This window comes from Vicia villosa, unplaced genomic scaffold, assembly GCF_029867415.1.
Source record: "Vicia villosa cultivar HV-30 ecotype Madison, WI unplaced genomic scaffold, Vvil1.0 ctg.001245F_1_1, whole genome shotgun sequence".
Classification (NCBI taxonomy): domain Eukaryota; kingdom Viridiplantae; phylum Streptophyta; class Magnoliopsida; order Fabales; family Fabaceae; genus Vicia; species Vicia villosa.
The window spans coordinates 264,961-283,817 of record NW_026705548.1 but is presented as its reverse complement, the minus strand read 5'-3'; the positions used below and the strand labels follow the sequence as shown (position 1 = coordinate 283,817).

Here is an 18,857-nt window from a genome sequence, read left to right as displayed (position 1 = left end):
TCCTGATCCAGCTATTGACCCAGACCAGATATCTGACCGGTTTGCGGTTCGATTGGTCCGATCGGCCGGTCCGGTCCGGTTTTTAAAACACTGTTACAGGGAGACAATATAGAGATGAAGGGAAAATGTCACATGATTGATATAGCCATGCTAACTTTGAACATGATGAATAATCAATTCGTACATCACTAACCAACTTGAAATTCCTTAAAATGTAGTTAGTTGGTCGTTCGAAATTAGATACTCGCTCCGTCCCATAATGAGTGACGGAGGGAGTACATACCAAAAGTTTTAATATAGTATGTTAGGGTATAGCTTTTTTATGGTGCAAGTTATGAGTGTTCGTGGTGCAGTTTGAGCAATTTTTATTCTATAAGTCATCCGGACTACAAGAGAAAAAGTGTGCGGTTTGATTTAATTTGGTTGATTTTTAGAAATAAAATCGAATCAAAAACCAAACCAAACCAAACCAATGTGGTTTGAATTGGTTCGGTTTTTTTACAAAATAATTTATTGAATAAGGATAACATAATTTTGTGTATAGTCATTCATAATTACCATAAAATAAATTGTACCTTACAATTTTATATTATATCTAAAAAGACAATATACATGAAATATTATTCTTAAATAAATTTGAAATACCATATTATGTAGTTATAACCAAGTGCATGCATGCATTTAACTATGAAATTAGTATCAATATAATACATATTAATAAAATTAATGTAAATTAAAATTTTTCTTTTAATTTTATCCTCATCATCATCAACAAATTAAAAGTGAAAGAAAAAATAAATATGTATAAATTTCATTTCAAACAAAAAATAATATTAGTATTTATAAATGAATAATATTTTATTTTTTGTTAATATATAAATTAAATAAATATAATACAAAAAATACGATAAAATATACATATAACACTTGTTGATTTCTCTATTTATAATTGTTTGTAAGATTTTGTAACATAATGCAGTTTGGTTCGGTTTGTAAAATACAAACCCCAAACCGAACCGAACTGTGCGGTTTTGTTAAAAATTGACCCAAACACATCCGAACCAAATGCATTTTTTTGCGGTTTTTAGTTTTGTTCAGTTCGGTTAGCGGTTTCCTATTGGTCTGATTCAGTTTTGAACACCTCTAGTGCAAGCCACCATGTGTGTATATAATAACCTAGCCTGTAACTCTTTTCTTTCAATGAGAATTCAAGCATTACCATGTTCATTTTGATTTCTTAATATGGTATCAAGCCCTAATCAATGAACAAGCTTCATATTCTCATTCAGTTTTCATCTTGCAATTGAAGTTTCTTCAATTTCCTTCATCTTGCAATTGAAGTTTCTTCTTCTTCTTCTTCATCCCTCATTTATCTTTCCGGATTCTCTATTTCTGCAACTTCAATGTTGGTGCAAAATTATTCTCTTGCATTTGTCATTGTTGTTTCATCATCTTTCTCATCGATCCACAATGCCTCTGCGTCTCACGATAAATTCCCAGTTTGATCTCGATTCGATATACAATATTCATCCAAGTGAAGGTCCCAATTCAGTCACCATTACTCCAAAGCACGATGTTTCTAACTACCTCACCTGGAACAGATCCATGCAACATGAATTAGAAGCCAAGAACAAGTTAAAGTTCATCGATAGATCCATTGAAATTTTGGATGAAGATCACCTCAATTTCGATAAATGGCAGCGATGCAATCATCCCATCCTCTCATGGATCATCAATTAAGTTAATGAACAAATTGCTTCAACTATTATTTTTCATGAAAATATTGTTGATGCTTGGAACGACCAGAATGAACGTTTTTGCAAAGCTGATTGTGTCACATCTTGACTATGCGTTCTACCATCAACAATTTGAAGCAAAATTCAAGATTTGTAATGGAGTACTTTCTTGAGATTAAAGGACTATGGGAAGAACTTAATTTTCATAGACCTTCGCCTATCTGTACTTGTGCTCATAGATGTCGCTGCATTGCAGTGCAAAAAGCTCAAGAACTTAGGCTTAAGGAGCAAGCTATCCAATTTCTCACCGGGCTAAATGATAATTTTTCTACTTTTAAAACTGAAATCTTGATCATGGACCCTTTATCATCTATGAATCACATTTACTCTCTTGTGGTTCAAGAAGAGAGTCACCATAAGAACCTCACACTAGTTGATGATGCCTCTATTTTGGTTAATGCTTCTCAAAGATTCGATTACAAGCATAAGGGTTGATTTCACAACAGTAAAAGTGCTCATAGGGTTTGTACTTTCTGCAATAGGATTGGCCACACATTTGATTTCTACTATAAAAAACATGGTCATCCCAACTTTAACAAACACACATCTTTTGTGAATGTTAGTCAAGTTGAAAACTCCTCAAATGATTATACTCAAGATACTTCTCATTCAAGCAGTCAGATGCCTATTTCTCAAGCTCAATATAACCAGCTCATTAGCTTGCTACAAAGCTCAACTATATCCACTCATGTTTCTACATCCACCTCCAATCAAGTTTCCAATAGTCAAGTTACAAATGATCAAATTTCTGGTATTTTTTGCAACATTACTTATCACACAAGCAATTTCCATCATACATGGATATTGGATTCTGGTGCAAATGATTATGTTTGCTCATCCTTGAACTTATTTAGCTCATACTACATAATTAAACTTATTAAATTACCCTTCCTAATGAAAATTGCACAATTATTCAGTTTGTTGGTAATGTTAGCTTCACATCCGTCTTATACCTTAATCATGTATTATATGCACCAAACTTCAAATTGACTGTCATTTCAATTTCCAAATTGTACTTTAACTTGAAATGTTCTGCCAATTTTTTTGTTGATCAATGTATTTTGCATGATATGAATATAATGACGATGGTTGATTTTGGTAGAAAAGAGAATGGATATATATCTTGCAAGCTATGGACACTCATCTTGAAGATTACAATCCTTTTCATCAAGAAAATCACCATCTGAAGTCCTCAACACAAACCAATTCCTGTCACACCAGTAACACATTTCCTTCACCACATGTCCAAAATATTGTAATTCCCAAGTCACTCTTATGACACTTTAGGCTAGGACATTTATCTTCTAAGAGAATCACTCAAATGTCAAAAATGTACTTTTCATTTGATTTTGATAATAATGCCACTTGTGATATTTTAATTTTGGCAAAGCAAAGAAAGTTGTCTTATCTTTCAAGTAACTTTGTTGCTTCTAGCAAATTTGAACTCTTACACTTTGATATTTGAGAACTTTTGTCAATACCATCCGTACACAACCATAAAGACTTTTCAACAATCATTGATGACCACACACGATTTGTGTTGATAGTCTAGTTAAAATCCAAACCTGAGGTATCCACACAAGTTCAAAACTTCATAACCATCTTTCGTAATCTACCAACAAAACTTTACATACTTCCTGATCTTATTTCCCTTCCAAACCTGATAAACCCCCTAATCAAACCATATCAACATCACCTGAAATATCCACACACCAACCAACATAGATTCACATGATGATTTACTTCACAATCCCTTAAGTAATACATCACTACCTGATCAATATCCACACACTGACACAAATAAAATAGCCAACATTACTGCTTACTAGCCTAACAACATTGATAACCAACCTACCATCACTAATGACCAGTCTCACATCAATGATAACCAGTCTGCTTCCCCAACCTCACCTTCTACTGTAGAAAATGATTCACCAAGTACTCTGATAACTGATGCACATGAAACTTCACTTCCTAGAACCTCTTCAAGAATGAGACATCATCCCTCTTACTTGGAAGATTATATATGTAATTCTCTTACTGCTTCAAATCAGGCTTCCAAAGGTATTCCTTATCCATCGTCAAATTACATTTCACATGACTATTTGTCACCTTTATATTCCCATTATGCATTATCTTTAGTTTCCAACATTGAACCTAAAACATATACTGAGGCATCCAAACATGAGTGTTGGAAGTAAGCTATGCAACTTGATCTTTTAGCTCTTGACAAGACTGGCACTTGGAAGATTGTTGATCTCCCACCCGGTGTCAAGCCAATAGGCTACTTATGGGTTTATAAGATCAAATACCATGTTGATGGTTCTATTGATAGATTTAAGGCATAAATAATAGCTAAGAGATATAATCAGATTGAGGGTCTTGACTATTTTGATACATACTCACCAATTGCCAAAATCACTACTGTGAGAACTATCATTGCTTTAGCTTCATGCAAACAATGACATATTCATGAACTCAATGTTAATAATGCGCTTTTACATAGAGAAATTTCAAAGAATGTATATATGATCATCCCTCCTAGAGTTTCCACAAGCAAGCCTAACCAAGTTTGCAAATTTATTAAATCCTTATATGAACTTAAAATAGCCAGTAGAAGCTGGTATGAAAGGCTTACAACATTTCTTGTTGAGCATCACTACGTACAAGCTTCTTCAGATCATTCACTATTTGTGAAAGCCACTAACAATTCCATCACAATATTACTAGTCTATGTTGATATTATGATCTTAATAGGAAATGATTTCCAAGAATTCTATTAGATCAAAATAACTTTGGACACTACATTCAAAATCAAAGACCCGGGAAAGTTAAAAAAAATTCTAGGTATAGATGTTGCTCATTCCAAATAAGACATTCTTCTCTATTAAAGAAAATATTGTCTTGACTTGCTCGATGATTGAGGATTTCTTGACTCCAAATCTGTTTCAACACCATCTGACCCTACTCTCAAGTTACACCAAATATTCAAGATTATGAATCCACTAGTCAAACAAACAAGAGCAGGGAAAATAGCCATAAGATTAAGAGAGATAGACAATGTTCTGTCAAGAATGAAATAGCTCAACATGATTTTAAGATTGTTGAAGGTGGCCTTGGAAATATGGAGATGCCGGGCAAAAATTACACCATGCCATTTATCCGACTAAAAATTAATTTGTCTTCTTTGCTAATGATCCATATAAAAGAGAATATATGATGTCTAATTTGTACCTTATAATATAAATCAATAGAGTAAGAGTGAATAAGTTAGTTTCTTAAATGAATCTTAGTCATAGTCATGAGCGATAGGATTTAAATAAGACACTTTTATAAAATTTAATTTTTTTAAGTAATACTAACTAATTTTGATCTATATATTAGATATATAATTACTCTCTCCGTCCTACAATAAATAATTAGTTGACCATTTCACATCGATTAAAATAATAAAATTGGAAGAGAGAATAATATTTTTATAAAAGTACCCTTTATCAATTATTGAAAATTGTAAAAGTAATAGTATTAATTAAAGGGAAGAAGTGGAAAAATTAATTAATATTACATAAGAAATTGAAATAGAACATTCATTTTGGGACACTTTATTATTCTAAATGGATCACTCAGTGTGAGACAAATGAAGTATTTTATAAATTATTATATCAATTTTAATTTAATATTTTTTTGAATTGATATTAAAATCAATTGATTTTATCATTTTTAAAGCAATACTAATTTTAGATAAAAACCGATTAATTTTAGAATTCAAAAGAATATAAATATCACGATTTATAAATTCTTTAGTACCCATGAGTTTAATTGGATCCCAGTATCTTTAATGCAAATTGTATTTTATTTTTTTATTTGAAAATAAAATAAAATAAATAAGTGATGTGACATTGAATTTTACTATTTGATTGGATGAGGGTGGAGATGACAACGGGGCAGGTACGAGACGGTTATTACCTTCTCCAAACCCAAATTCGAATTCCCAACAATCCCCGTTCTCCGCCCCAAACTCAAATGAGAATGAAGAATTAAAACGCAAACTCGACCCAAACAGGTTCGGATTGGGTTCGAATTTCCACACCCCGCCACCGTCCATTTAGTGAAATCAATTTTTTTAATAGAAATACTCATTTTTTCCAAAATCAAATTACACTATAAATAATAAAATAAAACAATTTCAAAAAATTTCATACATACATTTCAAATATTTTAAGTAATAAATAATCAAAATATCAAAATTTTGGCCATATATTTAATATTCTAAATCATTAAAAATAAATAATAATAACATAATGAAATAAACGGGGTGAATTCGGGGTGGGTACTAGTGACTCTATTATCCGACCCATCCCGATATTTTGTAACCAAGGAAAATCCAAACCCGAATTCAAACTCAGTTAAAGCGGGGTTTCTTCCGTCAACCTCGGATGGATACTCGCAAGTATGAGTTTTGTTGCCATGTCTAAACAAGAGTACCGATATCCAACTAAACTCAGGGTACGAGAGTCTTGGTTTAAGTTATTATCTTAAATTATTGACAAATTCTTTATAGTTACATCATGAATATACATTATTTTTACAAAAAGGACAATGCAAGTGTGTATATATATTTTTTGGTTTTTTATATGTTAAGTCATAATCAGAATTTTCCATGCCACAATATATGCATTCAAAGTTATGGGGCCGAAAAGAGCAACTAGATAACTCCTTTTCCTTTATACTCACAGCGAAAGTCATCAACTTGCAGGTCAAACCTTTCACGGTTCTCAATTGGTGGCACAACTCTCTTATCTCTCTCTCCATTACCCTCTGACTTCTGTCATCTATCACACAAATCTCCAAAATGAACCGAAAACCTCTCTTCTTCCATTTCTCTTCTCCTCTCATTTATTCATACTGCATCACCATCTTCTATTTCCTCACCACAACCACTCTAAGCTATGGTGGGGATCCAAAATTTGAAGCTTGTGAACCTAAAACATGTGGAAACCAAACTATAAGCTACCCTTTCTACATCAAAGGAATACAAGAATCCTTTTGTGGCTACCCTGGTTTTGGTGTCACTTGTGACAATACTATTGGTTTTCCAATCCTTAATCTTTCTAACACCTTGTACACAATCAACCAAATTTTCTATCAGAATCATTCATTCAGAGCGTCTAATGCTATTTTTTCAAGACCAGACACAAAAAAAGGTTGTCTTTTATTTCCACCTACCCAAAACCTCAGTTTTCCAACTAACTTGTTCTATCTTGCACAAAATCAAACCGAGGTAAGACTATTCTTCGGGTGCGACCTACCCATAACTCTGCAAAGGAACAAAATCGGTTGCTCTGCAGAAAACAAAACGAGTTCGGTTGTGGCATTGTATGCGGGTGATAAAAATGTAAGCTTTGTGTCGAAGAATTGTAAGGATGAAGTGGTATATGCGAGGGTGGAAAATGGTGTGGAAGGAGGAATTCGAGAAGCTCTGAGAAATGGGTTTCGATTGAATTGGATTGCCGGTGATTGCAGGGAATGTAACAGTACTGGAGGGAGATGTGGGTTTGATGCAGATGCATACGCTTTCAGATGTTACTGCGCCGATAGAGTTCATGCACGAAAATGTGATCCAGGTTTGTCTCTTTTTGATTCTGAATTTCCTTTGTGTTTTGTTTATTTATATCAGCTTATATAACTTTTTAAGTAACTTGGTTTATGGAGTAATCAGTTATTACTTTTTTAGTTGCTTAAGTTAATTAGGCACCAAATGCAAGCTTCTATGTCAAAATTCCCAGTGGTTTTGAGAAACACAAGGGAGTAGCAAACATAGACTAATAACTAACTTTGGACTAGTATTTGATTTAATGCGATGGAGCTTTCATTGTTATAGATAGGTTTAAGATAAGGGTCAGAGGCATTGAGAGTCTAATTTGAATGAGACTTTATTTCATTCATTCATCTCATAATTGCGCATATGCATTATTTCTTTCTATGCAAAAACTTGTCAACGATGTGAGTTTTTGTGCGACTTTTGCAGCTGCCACCCTTATTATCCATACAAACTAAAAAGGTTTCTAATTAATGACTCTGAGATATTAAAAAAAAAAGTTTATAGAAAACAAAGGAACAGTTGCACATACATAAAGTTTGTTCATGGATGTCCCAAGGGACAAAATCTTAAACCTCCCGTGGAGGTCGACTGAGGCAAGTTTAAGTCAGGAACGTGATTTTTTTGCACATACATAATGTTTACTCACTTTTTTTTTAAAAAAATTAACCATGTCAGTTTATACAAATTTGAATCTAATCTAATAAGTGTGATTAGGGATGGGTGACTATTCATCAGAAGCAAGTATTGCTAGACATAACTTATAAAAGTATTTAAGTAACTTAAGGTGTTTTAATTAATAAATTATTAATGAAATTATACATTTTAAGAAAATACTCTAAGTGAAAAACTATTTCTAATTAGTATTTGTTATGTGCATAAACAACATGCTAAGACATAGTGATAGATTTTTAAATTTCTTAATTATTTTTTTAAAATTTATTGATTTATAAATATCAATAATATATTTACATTAATACAAAAATAAAAATAAATGTTATTCTAAGAGATTAAATCCTAAATCAACTTACACTCATTTAAATTTCTTAATTATTTGATGAAGAGTTTTATTTTTGATAATGCATCTAAAAGAACATATATTGAAAAATGTCAACAATTTAAAATAATCTCAATTATTTCAAAGGATTAGTCTTCGAAGTCACACGACAACAATGCGAGTTTATTAAACTCTGTTTTTTTATTATAAATTATTTTGAAGAAGAAATTATGTTAAATTATAAATTATTTTATAATTTCAATAAATTATTAATTTTTTTTATTATACCTTTAAATATTTATTATTCTTTTTCTTTTAATTTTTTAAATTTGAGTTTATCATACAATTAATCAAATATGATTTTATAAAATCATTCATAATTTTTTTATACAATAATGATTATTTTTTAATACGTATAAAAATATAAAAATAACTTATAATAAAAAAAATGAAGTTAGTAACTTTTTTAGGTGCATATCAAACCCATATAGTGAAGCTTAATTTCTTATCTGAAACTTTAAAAGTTGTATCTATCATCCCACATATCACTTAAAATGATTATTTCATTCCTTATTAAAAATAAATAAATTTATCTCTTTTTTAAAATTTTAATATTTTATGCGGGATATTTTTAAAAGTATTATAAAATCATAAATTTTAGAAAAAATATATAATTTTACCAGATTTTTGAAAAAAAAAATCCGGTGACCATCATACAAAAACATACTACTAATTATCAAAAACAAATGAATAGGATTAACTTTGTGTTTTTTAAATAATTTGGTAGATTCCTATAGTTTTTATCAGCTCTTTCATAAATCATATATAAAACAAAAAAAATTATGTTTATACTTCATATATTTAAAAATTTAGTATGAAATTATAGACTTTTTTCAAAATTAATAATTTTTACTAGTTTTAAAAAAACAAATATAAAGTATAAAATTTTTTAAAAAATAATAATTGTTTTATGTTATTTTCTTAAAGATTAAATATGCATTTGGGTAAACTAAGGGGTGCTTAGTGCGAGTTTTGGGGTGCCAAATAGCTTTTTTGTATTTCATTTATCTCCTAATGCATATGTTGGACCATCATAAAATTGAAACAAAAAGATTATTAAAGTGGCTAAAATTGAAATAAAATTGAAACAATCACCCTTAATACTGTTTAAGTAATCAAAAGGGCTAATATTAACTTAATAATCTTATATAGTTTTACATGTGCCTAACTTGAGTTATTAAGATGAGATTTGTTTTCTATTAATTTTTAAAATAATATTCTTAGAGAATTTGTTAGACCATCTCCATTGGTAGTTTCTTCTATTGAGTTCTCCACCTGTACCATTAATTTAATAATTAAATATTTAAAAAATTTGTCATGTCATAATAGAGTTGCATTGCAATGCAACAACTAAAAGATTGTACTTGTAGTACCCAATCAAATCAAGTTATGAGATAAAGTTGTGAGACCCATATCAGATTTTTATTAAAGTTAAAATTAAATAAATTCTTTTAATATGATGTGGCTTAGTGGGTCCCATAAAGAACTCAAATATAAGTTGCACCATTGGAGATGCTCTTACCATCGTTATTTTATAAATAAATGATGAATTGGCAGGTTGGCCTAATCCACTATTAATCCCTAGGTTAGCCAGTTATGTTGGTTAGTTATCTCTTAGTCCTAGAGGGGTGTTCTACTAAGCGGTGAAAAGTCATCTTTAAAAAACTCAAAAATATACATTTGAAATAGTATAAAAGTTAGAGAAATGCTAATCAGTACCCTTAAGGCATTTTTTAAGTGATTAAAGTAGCAAATTTTTATTGAAATGTGTGTATTTAATGAATTGAAAATATATTGGAAATTGAAATGTTGACTTTTATAAAGAATATTTTCTTTATTTAATATGCTTAAAAAGTGCCCTGAGTGCACTGATTAACAAGACCCTAAAAGTTAACCTCCTGATATCACCATGTCCATCAACATATATTTGTAAGTGACTCATTTTCATTTTAACAAAAAAAAAAAAAATTAGTACCCAAGTTAATCTTCATATAGATGAAAATGTGATTTTGTAGGTTAAGTCTCATATCAACCATTAAACACATTTTGAATTTATGATATTGTGTCTATTTCATAACTCAATTGATATTACAAAAATTAAGTAAAATCGAAACATAAAATCGTTGAGTTTACCTCATTAAAATTATATATATATATATATATATATATATATATATATATATATATATATATATATATATATATATATATATATATATATATATATATATATATATATATATAAAATTTATGCTTTGACTATGTAACTTAATGCAAAAAATTAATAGTTGTTTTGAGTGTTTAGAAATCTAACAACATGTAAGAATTATGATAATTGGAAATGATAACCTATTTGCTAAATCCAACATCAAAAGCTGAAATAAGTCTGTCCATGTTTATGCACAAAATAAGGTTATTTAAAGTGAATAAAATATTAAAGTGGGAGAAATTATATTGGGCTAGGCTTTTTGAAATTTCAAGAAAAAAAAGAAGAGATAAAACCAAGTTAAAGAGTAACTCCAACGATTTTATCTGCGATTTAACACTAAATACTGACTTAGAAACGTAAAATCTAAGAGTTTAGATTTTAAATCGCGATCTTAACAACCTTGATACTAGCCTTCAAGATAATAAATTTATCTAATGAAAAATAATTTTGTTATAAATTTAACATTTCTTAATAAACGTTATATTTTTATATTTTAAGTCAATTATATAAAATATAAGCTTTATATTTTAAGTCATTTATATAAAATTTATGTAATTGTTTATTCACATAAATAATACACCTATTCAATTCAATAAAAAATATCATATATTAATTCAAAATCCGAATCATATATGCTTCACAAAATACAATTTATTAAAATGCAAAGAAAAAGTCAACTACTGGGTATATCTGACCCCCCATCTGATTCATCGTCTGCTTCCTCTAGTGCAAGACATGTCGTGCCTCAACTATATGGCCTCTATAGTGGCCCTCTCAAGAGTGTCTACCTGAAACTCTTATCTTTTTATGCTCGTTCTCCCAATGTCATGTAAGGATGCGACACTCTAAAAAATCATTGGATGTAATTGTATACAATACTCCATGGCTGAGGAGCTGAAACACTACGTACATCCTCTAGGACCAGATAATCATGATACCCCATAAATATCTTATCAATATCTTTGCGACGAAGTGTATGAGGAGCAACAATTGTGAGAGCTCTGGGAATATCCCATAGATATTCGAACTGGTGCATGACACACTCAGGTAGATGTAGATACATCAGTCGTGATCTACAAACTAGTCATTCGGAGTAGAAGGATATCTAATCAAATTGGTGTGTCTCATTTTGATTGTCGTATGGTGTAAACATTATATTATCTATCGCGATATGGTCAAGATGAACTTGAAACAGCTTGGTCGTCTGATTCTCTCTGAATAGGATGAATGAGCAAGCACATGGCAAAGCCTCGTTGTAGTCATCCACATATGTCTTGTCGAAGATACGTGGAAAGTGTTAGAGGATTCATATTTTCATTTCTATTTAAAAAGTAATTTAACCTGACGTGTAAATCAGTAGACACATATTAATTAGTCTGCCTAATTTCCACCCCACTTACCACCACTAATGGCCTAAATTTGTGTTAATATTTATTATATTTATCAAGAATTAAAATACTCTAATTAAAGTGATTTCATTAAACAATTACAACACTGAAAAGAAAAAAGCTGGTAGTTGTGTGTTCTAAGTTGTTGATTACGAACACATTTTGAATACTTCAAACAACCATGCCACTTTTGTTAATCTATTTTATGCACGACCGACCTTTTATATTAAGGTTTAAAAAACATTTGAAAGAGTTGAATGATTTGAATAAAGAGAATTTTAAAAAATTTATTTTTATTATACTACAATTTTTTAAAAAATTTTAAGGTTATATTGAAGGAGAGGATTTTGGAAAATTTAAATAAATTCATTAAATATAATGAAAATTAAATAAATATTCATTTATTATTTTATATAAGTATAATTTCAAAAATATTTTTTTCAAATTTACATTTCACTCTTTTCTTTCATCTCTTTCAAACTCGCAAAAAGAGTCTTATTTAAATCCATCTAAAATTGTTTGATCAAATTTAATAAGGGGTAACAAACGAACATATCTGTTTATTTAAATTCGTTTCACAAAAGGTTGTAAAAAACCGAATGGGACAGCGTGTGAGCTTAAAATATCAATGGCTCAAAAAAAAAATGAAAGCGGGATGGAGTAGACTCACAAAAACTATATTTCTTTGTCTTATATATTAACGTCTGTATTTATAAAAATCCGAAAAAAAAATAAAATGAAGGTGGACCGAATATATTAGAGAACACAAATCTTAAATTTTTATCTAACATAAAAAAGTGCACAAAAAATTACCGCCAAACCTGTTTTGCCTTCCCTAATTCTAACATAAATTTAAATAAATTTTTATGGTAAAGTGATTTAAATCAATTTCTCAATTAGCGGCGATTACTCTTTCTACAAAAACCAGAGGTTCAAAGATTTATACGCGGTGAGCTTGAAAAAGAAAACAAATACTCCTATTTATCAACTTTTTTAGTATCCAACTTTCCCAACTGAATGACAGTGAATATTCATAAAATTGACACACTACACTTCAACTGTTGATTACTTTTGACATTCCTACTCCCAACCCACGCCATCTTCTATATAGAAACATTTCTTAAGTTTAACAAATCATCTATATAGAAATTTGTCTCCTCTTTTTGAGGAGACTATAAATATATATACAACATAATTCAACTATGTTGATTTTTTTTTTCTCATGTTGGTTTTTCATGAAAATAATAATAATTGTACTTGGTAGCTATATTAATGAAGTTTAGTAGGAAAAGGGCATAGAAGATAGTTTTTGGTCGTCTGGTTCATATTAAAAAGTAAAATATTAGTTTTTATTTTCATGAAAATGACAGATATCAGTAGATACTTGCTATAGGAGAGTAATCTAATATACAACATAAATTAAAATATGTTCCATTACAATGTATTCCACAAAAATAATTCATGTTATTGAGTCCAAAAAACAAGAATAAATAATACTGTATTAAAAAAAATAATGCAATAAAATAGTTCATTTTAGAAAAAAAAATTAATTTTTTTAAAAGGGTCTTATATATGTTTGTTTTCGTAAGTAGTCACTTTGAAATTTTCATCTGTTTATCGAAGTTCAGTTATATTTTATTCATCCAATTATTACAGGGATGATCCCAATCCCGAATATGAACCATAAAAAAAAAAATACCAATTAAACCGATCACAACAATACCAGCTACAGTACCTATTATCCAAAGAGGAATTCTTTCAGTAGTATCGGCCATTTATCCCACCTTCCTCTATATTTGATCAAGTAGTCAGTCATACTAGAGACCTAAACAGTCATAGATAATTCTGAAATGATATCCTTCCGAATGGGATAAGAGAATTCCTAAGATATATATACTATTCTCTTTTCTTCTATTAATTAAGTTGATTGAAGAAATAATTTGAAAATAAAACAGCAAGTACAAAAATGAGTAATAAACCCCAGTAGAGACTGGTACGATTCAATTCAACATTTTGTTCATTTGATAAATTAACATAAAATAACATATAACTTCTATAAGAATTTATAAAAAAATACATCTAAATTATGAAATATTTAAATCAAATTTTCATATTCAAAACAAAGAATATTATTTTTGTTCATAATTCTTTGACGCCAGAACAAAACCATATTAATAATGCAAAAATTATCCATATTAGTCATACTTTTCGTTTCAATTATTCTACATTTCGATTATTATTATTATTATGTAAAAAAATTTTTATTTTAAATTAAAAATTATTTTAAAAATAAATGAACACTTTCCAAGTCTAAAAGTTTTTCATTCAATTATTTATTATATGTTATTTTTTATATTAATTTTTTTATTTTGGCTAAAAATATAGCATCCAACCAAACTCCTCCTAACAATTTTCTACATAATTTTTTTTCACCATCGGTGTCCAGCCAACTGAACCGTCTAATCTGATTTGAGGATCAGTTTTGACATTAAATGGTTTTAATTTTTTCTCAATTGCAATTGTGAGAATGAATCGTGGTCCTACCTACCAAATTCAGCACCATTCATCACTGGACGAAGTAACCATCTATAATTATTTCCAACTAAATTTGCATTAGCATCCTTATAGGGAGGCATCTCCGTATAATTCCCATGTGGTACAGGCCAATTAGGATAGGTTCGGTTAACTTTTTATTGACCGTTGATTTTACAATAAATCTTTCCAATTTGCACTCAACAAGAATGAGGATAAAGATGAATAAATAATAAATGAACAATAATGAAGTGGAGAAACAACTTAGTATTCTAATTTAATTTAGAGGGAACACGCAGCACAAGACATTAAGGTACCAACTAATAAGAAGCAAAAGAAGTTTGAAGTCAAGGATTATGACAGACAGTTAATGAAGATGAGACAACAAAGATAGACACATTTTCTTGTTAACGCGTTTTCTCATGATCCCTCGTTGAACAGTCATTGTGAAGTGAAGTGTGAACCTTTGATTATTTGTCTTATTATTTCCAAAGACTCTTTCAACTTCAAATTGCTGCTTGTTTTTTCTCATCTTTTTTGAGTATTTCAACCACTAAGGACCCACTTTCTTTAATTTCAATATCTCTACATTGACTCACTCAAGAATCTAGACCTCAGTTTTTGATATTTCTCATTTTTAGTTCCCATGCATATAAGTTAACTATTGGTTTATTATCCTAATTTTGCGTGGTTTAGGAACCAATAGTAGAAGATTGAGATTTGCAGTTTATGAAGTCAAGTCTTTGTCTTTATTCAGAAATAGGAGTTTAGTAACTTGAGCATGAAGTTGGTCTTACTTCCCTAAAGGCCAAAAATATAGATATACTGATATTCATGTGTTCCCACTTTCATTTCCATTCATGTTCATTTTCCACTTGATGTATGAAGCATTTAAAGTTGGTGGTGTTATTTTATTGTGTAGACTCAAGAGTGTAAAAACAAGTTAGACATACTTCAACTTATTTTAGAAAATCAGATCCCTGACCCCTTTTGCACATAAATTAGCTTGAAGAGTTAAGGATGAGTCTAGTTTGCGAATTTTTGTTCCTTTTGTTTTCACACCTCATGCTACTTGGTAACGGGTACCAAGAAGATTGTCCAGCTTCATTTATTTGTGGATACCTTGGCAATATCAGCTTTCCTTTTACTACAATACAACACCAGGATTGTGGCTTATTACCAATACATAATTGTTATGATCCTAAGAAGCCCAAAATGATCCAATTTCCGGATAAAGGGAAATGGTTTGAGGTTGGAATTGTAAATCCTCTTGAGTTTCGCGGTGGTAATGCTACTAGTACTTGTGTTTTCAGAGACGGTAATCTCTACAAACAGCTGCAAGACAAAAATTGTGAAGCTTTCAAACATAATTATACTCTTCCTCCTACCTCTCACTTCGTTTCTTTTCATATGGAATTTCATACAACCTTGTTCATGTGCAACCGTTCCCTCCGTCTAAACCCTCCAAAATCTATGTATAAGTATACAAACTGCCCTCTCTATGATTTCTACTATAGTGCTGATATTGCATCTCGGAGTGCTTTTACAGCTTGTACAAAGGCCCGGCTTCCAGCTAAAGATTTTGCTGACGCTAACGACCCTTTTACTTTCGTAACAGCTGATATTTATACTCAAGTAACAATAACAGAGGAATGTGCATATTGTCACTACAATCAAAGAGGATGTTGTCAATTTGACAGCAACAGGAGGTTTCATTGTGCCAACGGTATACTATAATCGATATCTTAGAAATATGAAGCACATAAGTACACATAATTTATTTTTACTGTAAAATACCCCAAGCCCAGTTACTTATCCACGTCATTATTAGAGTCAGACATCTCAAGAGTATTGGCACTACATCGACGTGCCTAATCTAAATAAAAACTTGTTGTCTTCAGTATTTTGATTTTGAATTTATCATTTACTACACTTTTCAGCTGATTTACTATTACTCTTGGATGGCAAGAGTTGAGTTCCACTGATTGACTGGTTAATATTGTCTGTGCAGCACTGAGTTAGCAAATCATATTTTTCTCTGCACAACTTTATCATATTTCAAATCTGAATTGTTTCCTCTATTTGCAGCTACGAATGCAAAGAGCAGGCGGAGGCGGAATGTTAAGCTGGGTATAGGTAATCTACCGTTTACATAAATTTCAACACATTATTTCAAATTCATTGATGTTGAGTGTGAAAGTTCATTAGTATGTTCAACCCATAGGATCTTCATATTTGTTCATATTTATTTTGATAAATATTTTTGTTCAAAATATATATTTGTATGATTTCAATCTGTGCAATGACTTCATTCCCTTTGTTATATTTTAGGGTTAAATAAGTTTTTGGTCCCTATAAATATTCCAATTTTCATTTTTAGTCCCTCCCTGCCTTTAGGCAACGGTTTTTACAAGAAAACCGTTGCCAAAACCAGCTAAAACCGTTGCCTAAAGGCAGGGAGGGACTAAAAATGAAACTGCAATATTTATAAGGACCAAAAACTTATTTAACCCTATATTTTATAGTAATCTTATATTGGTATATTCTTTTGGCCATTTCCCACAGGTTTGGGTATTGGAGTCCTGGGTATCTTGTTCATCGGGTTGATGTGTCTCCTACTCTACAAACGAAAACATGCTATCTCTGTTGGACACTTCCAATCTAGTAACTCTTATTCTGATTCGTCCATAAATCCACGCAGAGAAATTGTTAGTAAACACTTTGGAGTTCCATTATTCTCCTACGACGAGCTTAGAAAAGCAACAAACAATTTCGACCATACTAAAGAACTTGGAGATGGAGGATTCGGTACTGTCTACTTTGGTAGGTACACAATTAACTGACATTAAATTGATCTTTCCATCTTATTGTATAACTTATAGTTCAACCTTAAAATCCAGGGAAACTTCCCGATGGACGTGAAGTTGCTGTCAAACGTTTATACGAACACAACTATAGAAGAGTAGAACAGTTTATGAATGAAGTTAATATCCTGACAACATTGCGACATAAAAATCTCGTGTCCCTCTATGGCTGCACATCACGGCACAGCCGTGAACTACTGCTTGTGTACGAATATATCTCAAATGGCACCATCGCAAGTCATCTCCATGGTGAATTGGCCAAGCCAAATTTACTACCATGGTCGATCCGAATAAAAATTGCCATAGAGACTGCTACTGCCTTGACTTATCTCCATGCTTCTGGTATCATCCACCGTGATGTGAAAACCAGTAACATACTCCTTGACGACAATTTTCGTGTTAAAGTTGCAGATTTTGGCCTTTCAAGATTATTCCCTGAGGATGCCACTCATGTTTCCACAGCTCCACAAGGGACACCGGGTTACCTTGATCCCGAGTATCACCAATTTTATCAGCTTACTAGCAAGAGTGATGTATATAGTTTCGGAGTTGTGCTAATTGAGCTTATATCATCTAAGCCTGCTGTTGATATTAACAGAAGTAGAGAAGAGATTAACTTGTCCACTCTAGCAACAAAAAAGATTCAAGAAAGTGCAATTGATGAGCTGGTAGATCCCAGTCTTGGTTTTCATTTAGACAATGAGGTTAATAGCATGATAGTTTCAGTGGCAGAATTGGCATTTCAATGTTTGCAAAGGGACAAGGAGATGAGACCTTCTATGGAAGAAGTGTTAGATGAACTTAGGAGAATAGAGAGTGGGAGGGATGTGGTTGAGGTTGTAGACGAAGCAGATGTTGATGGTGTTGGATCTTCACACGGTAATGTAAATCCACCACCAACCTCACCTGAATGGGATGAAGTTGGATTATTGAAGAATATGAAAAATATGAAGCACCCGTCTTCACCAAACACGGTCACTGATAAATGGGAAAGTATTAGTACTACACCTAATGCCAGTGCTTAATCACTGTCTAGTATCAATTGTTGATAAGTCATTTTTACAGAATCAACTATAAGCAATGATTGTTAGTTGAAACATGAAATTGAGCGAGTATAATGTATCATTCTCGTCTCATCCGTTTGTATAGATGATTATTTTAAGAGACATTGCAGTCAGGCAAAGAGTTGAGATGGGGGTACATGTAAATATTATAAAAAGAGGTACAGAAATAAGACACAAAAAGGGAAAAAATTTGGACACAATGTTTGCTATGTTATTCTATAGCTATCTGCTTATCCTTGGATTTTTTGAAATTTAATAAATCGTTATATAAGAGCAGCTAGCATCTTTTTGTCATATCGTTTAAAAGTTCGAAGAAGGGGGAACCTTCGCATGGTTTAGAGTCTGTTT

The 18,857-nt window shown here is 31.0% G+C and overlaps 1 protein-coding gene across 1 annotated transcript; it reads left to right on the top strand.

Annotated features, from left to right (window-relative positions):
* The first annotated feature begins 6,486 nt into the window (after positions 1–6,486).
* On the top strand, positions 6,487–18,622 carry LOC131634163 (LEAF RUST 10 DISEASE-RESISTANCE LOCUS RECEPTOR-LIKE PROTEIN KINASE-like 1.2). The gene is made up of 4 exons (XM_058904818.1): positions 6,487–7,420; positions 16,670–16,717; positions 17,147–17,404; positions 17,482–18,622. Exons 1-4 carry the CDS (start codon positions 6,649–6,651, stop codon positions 18,468–18,470), a joined length of 2,067 nt encoding a protein of 688 aa, XP_058760801.1. The 5' UTR covers positions 6,487–6,648; the 3' UTR covers positions 18,471–18,622.
* Positions 18,623–18,857: the final 235 nt, after the last annotated feature.

Excerpts from the sequence above, each read along its gene's own strand:
- LOC131634163 (XM_058904818.1), top strand. The coding sequence starts at position 6,649 with ATGAACCGAAAACCTCTCTTCTTCCATTTCTCTTCTCCTCTCATTTAT. Across the intron at positions 7,421-16,669 it reads TGCACGAAAATGTGATCCAG|CTACGAATGCAAAGAGCAGG; the intron begins GTTTGTCTCTTT and ends CTCTATTTGCAG. Across the intron at positions 16,718-17,146 it reads GAATGTTAAGCTGGGTATAG|GTTTGGGTATTGGAGTCCTG; the intron begins GTAATCTACCGT and ends CATTTCCCACAG.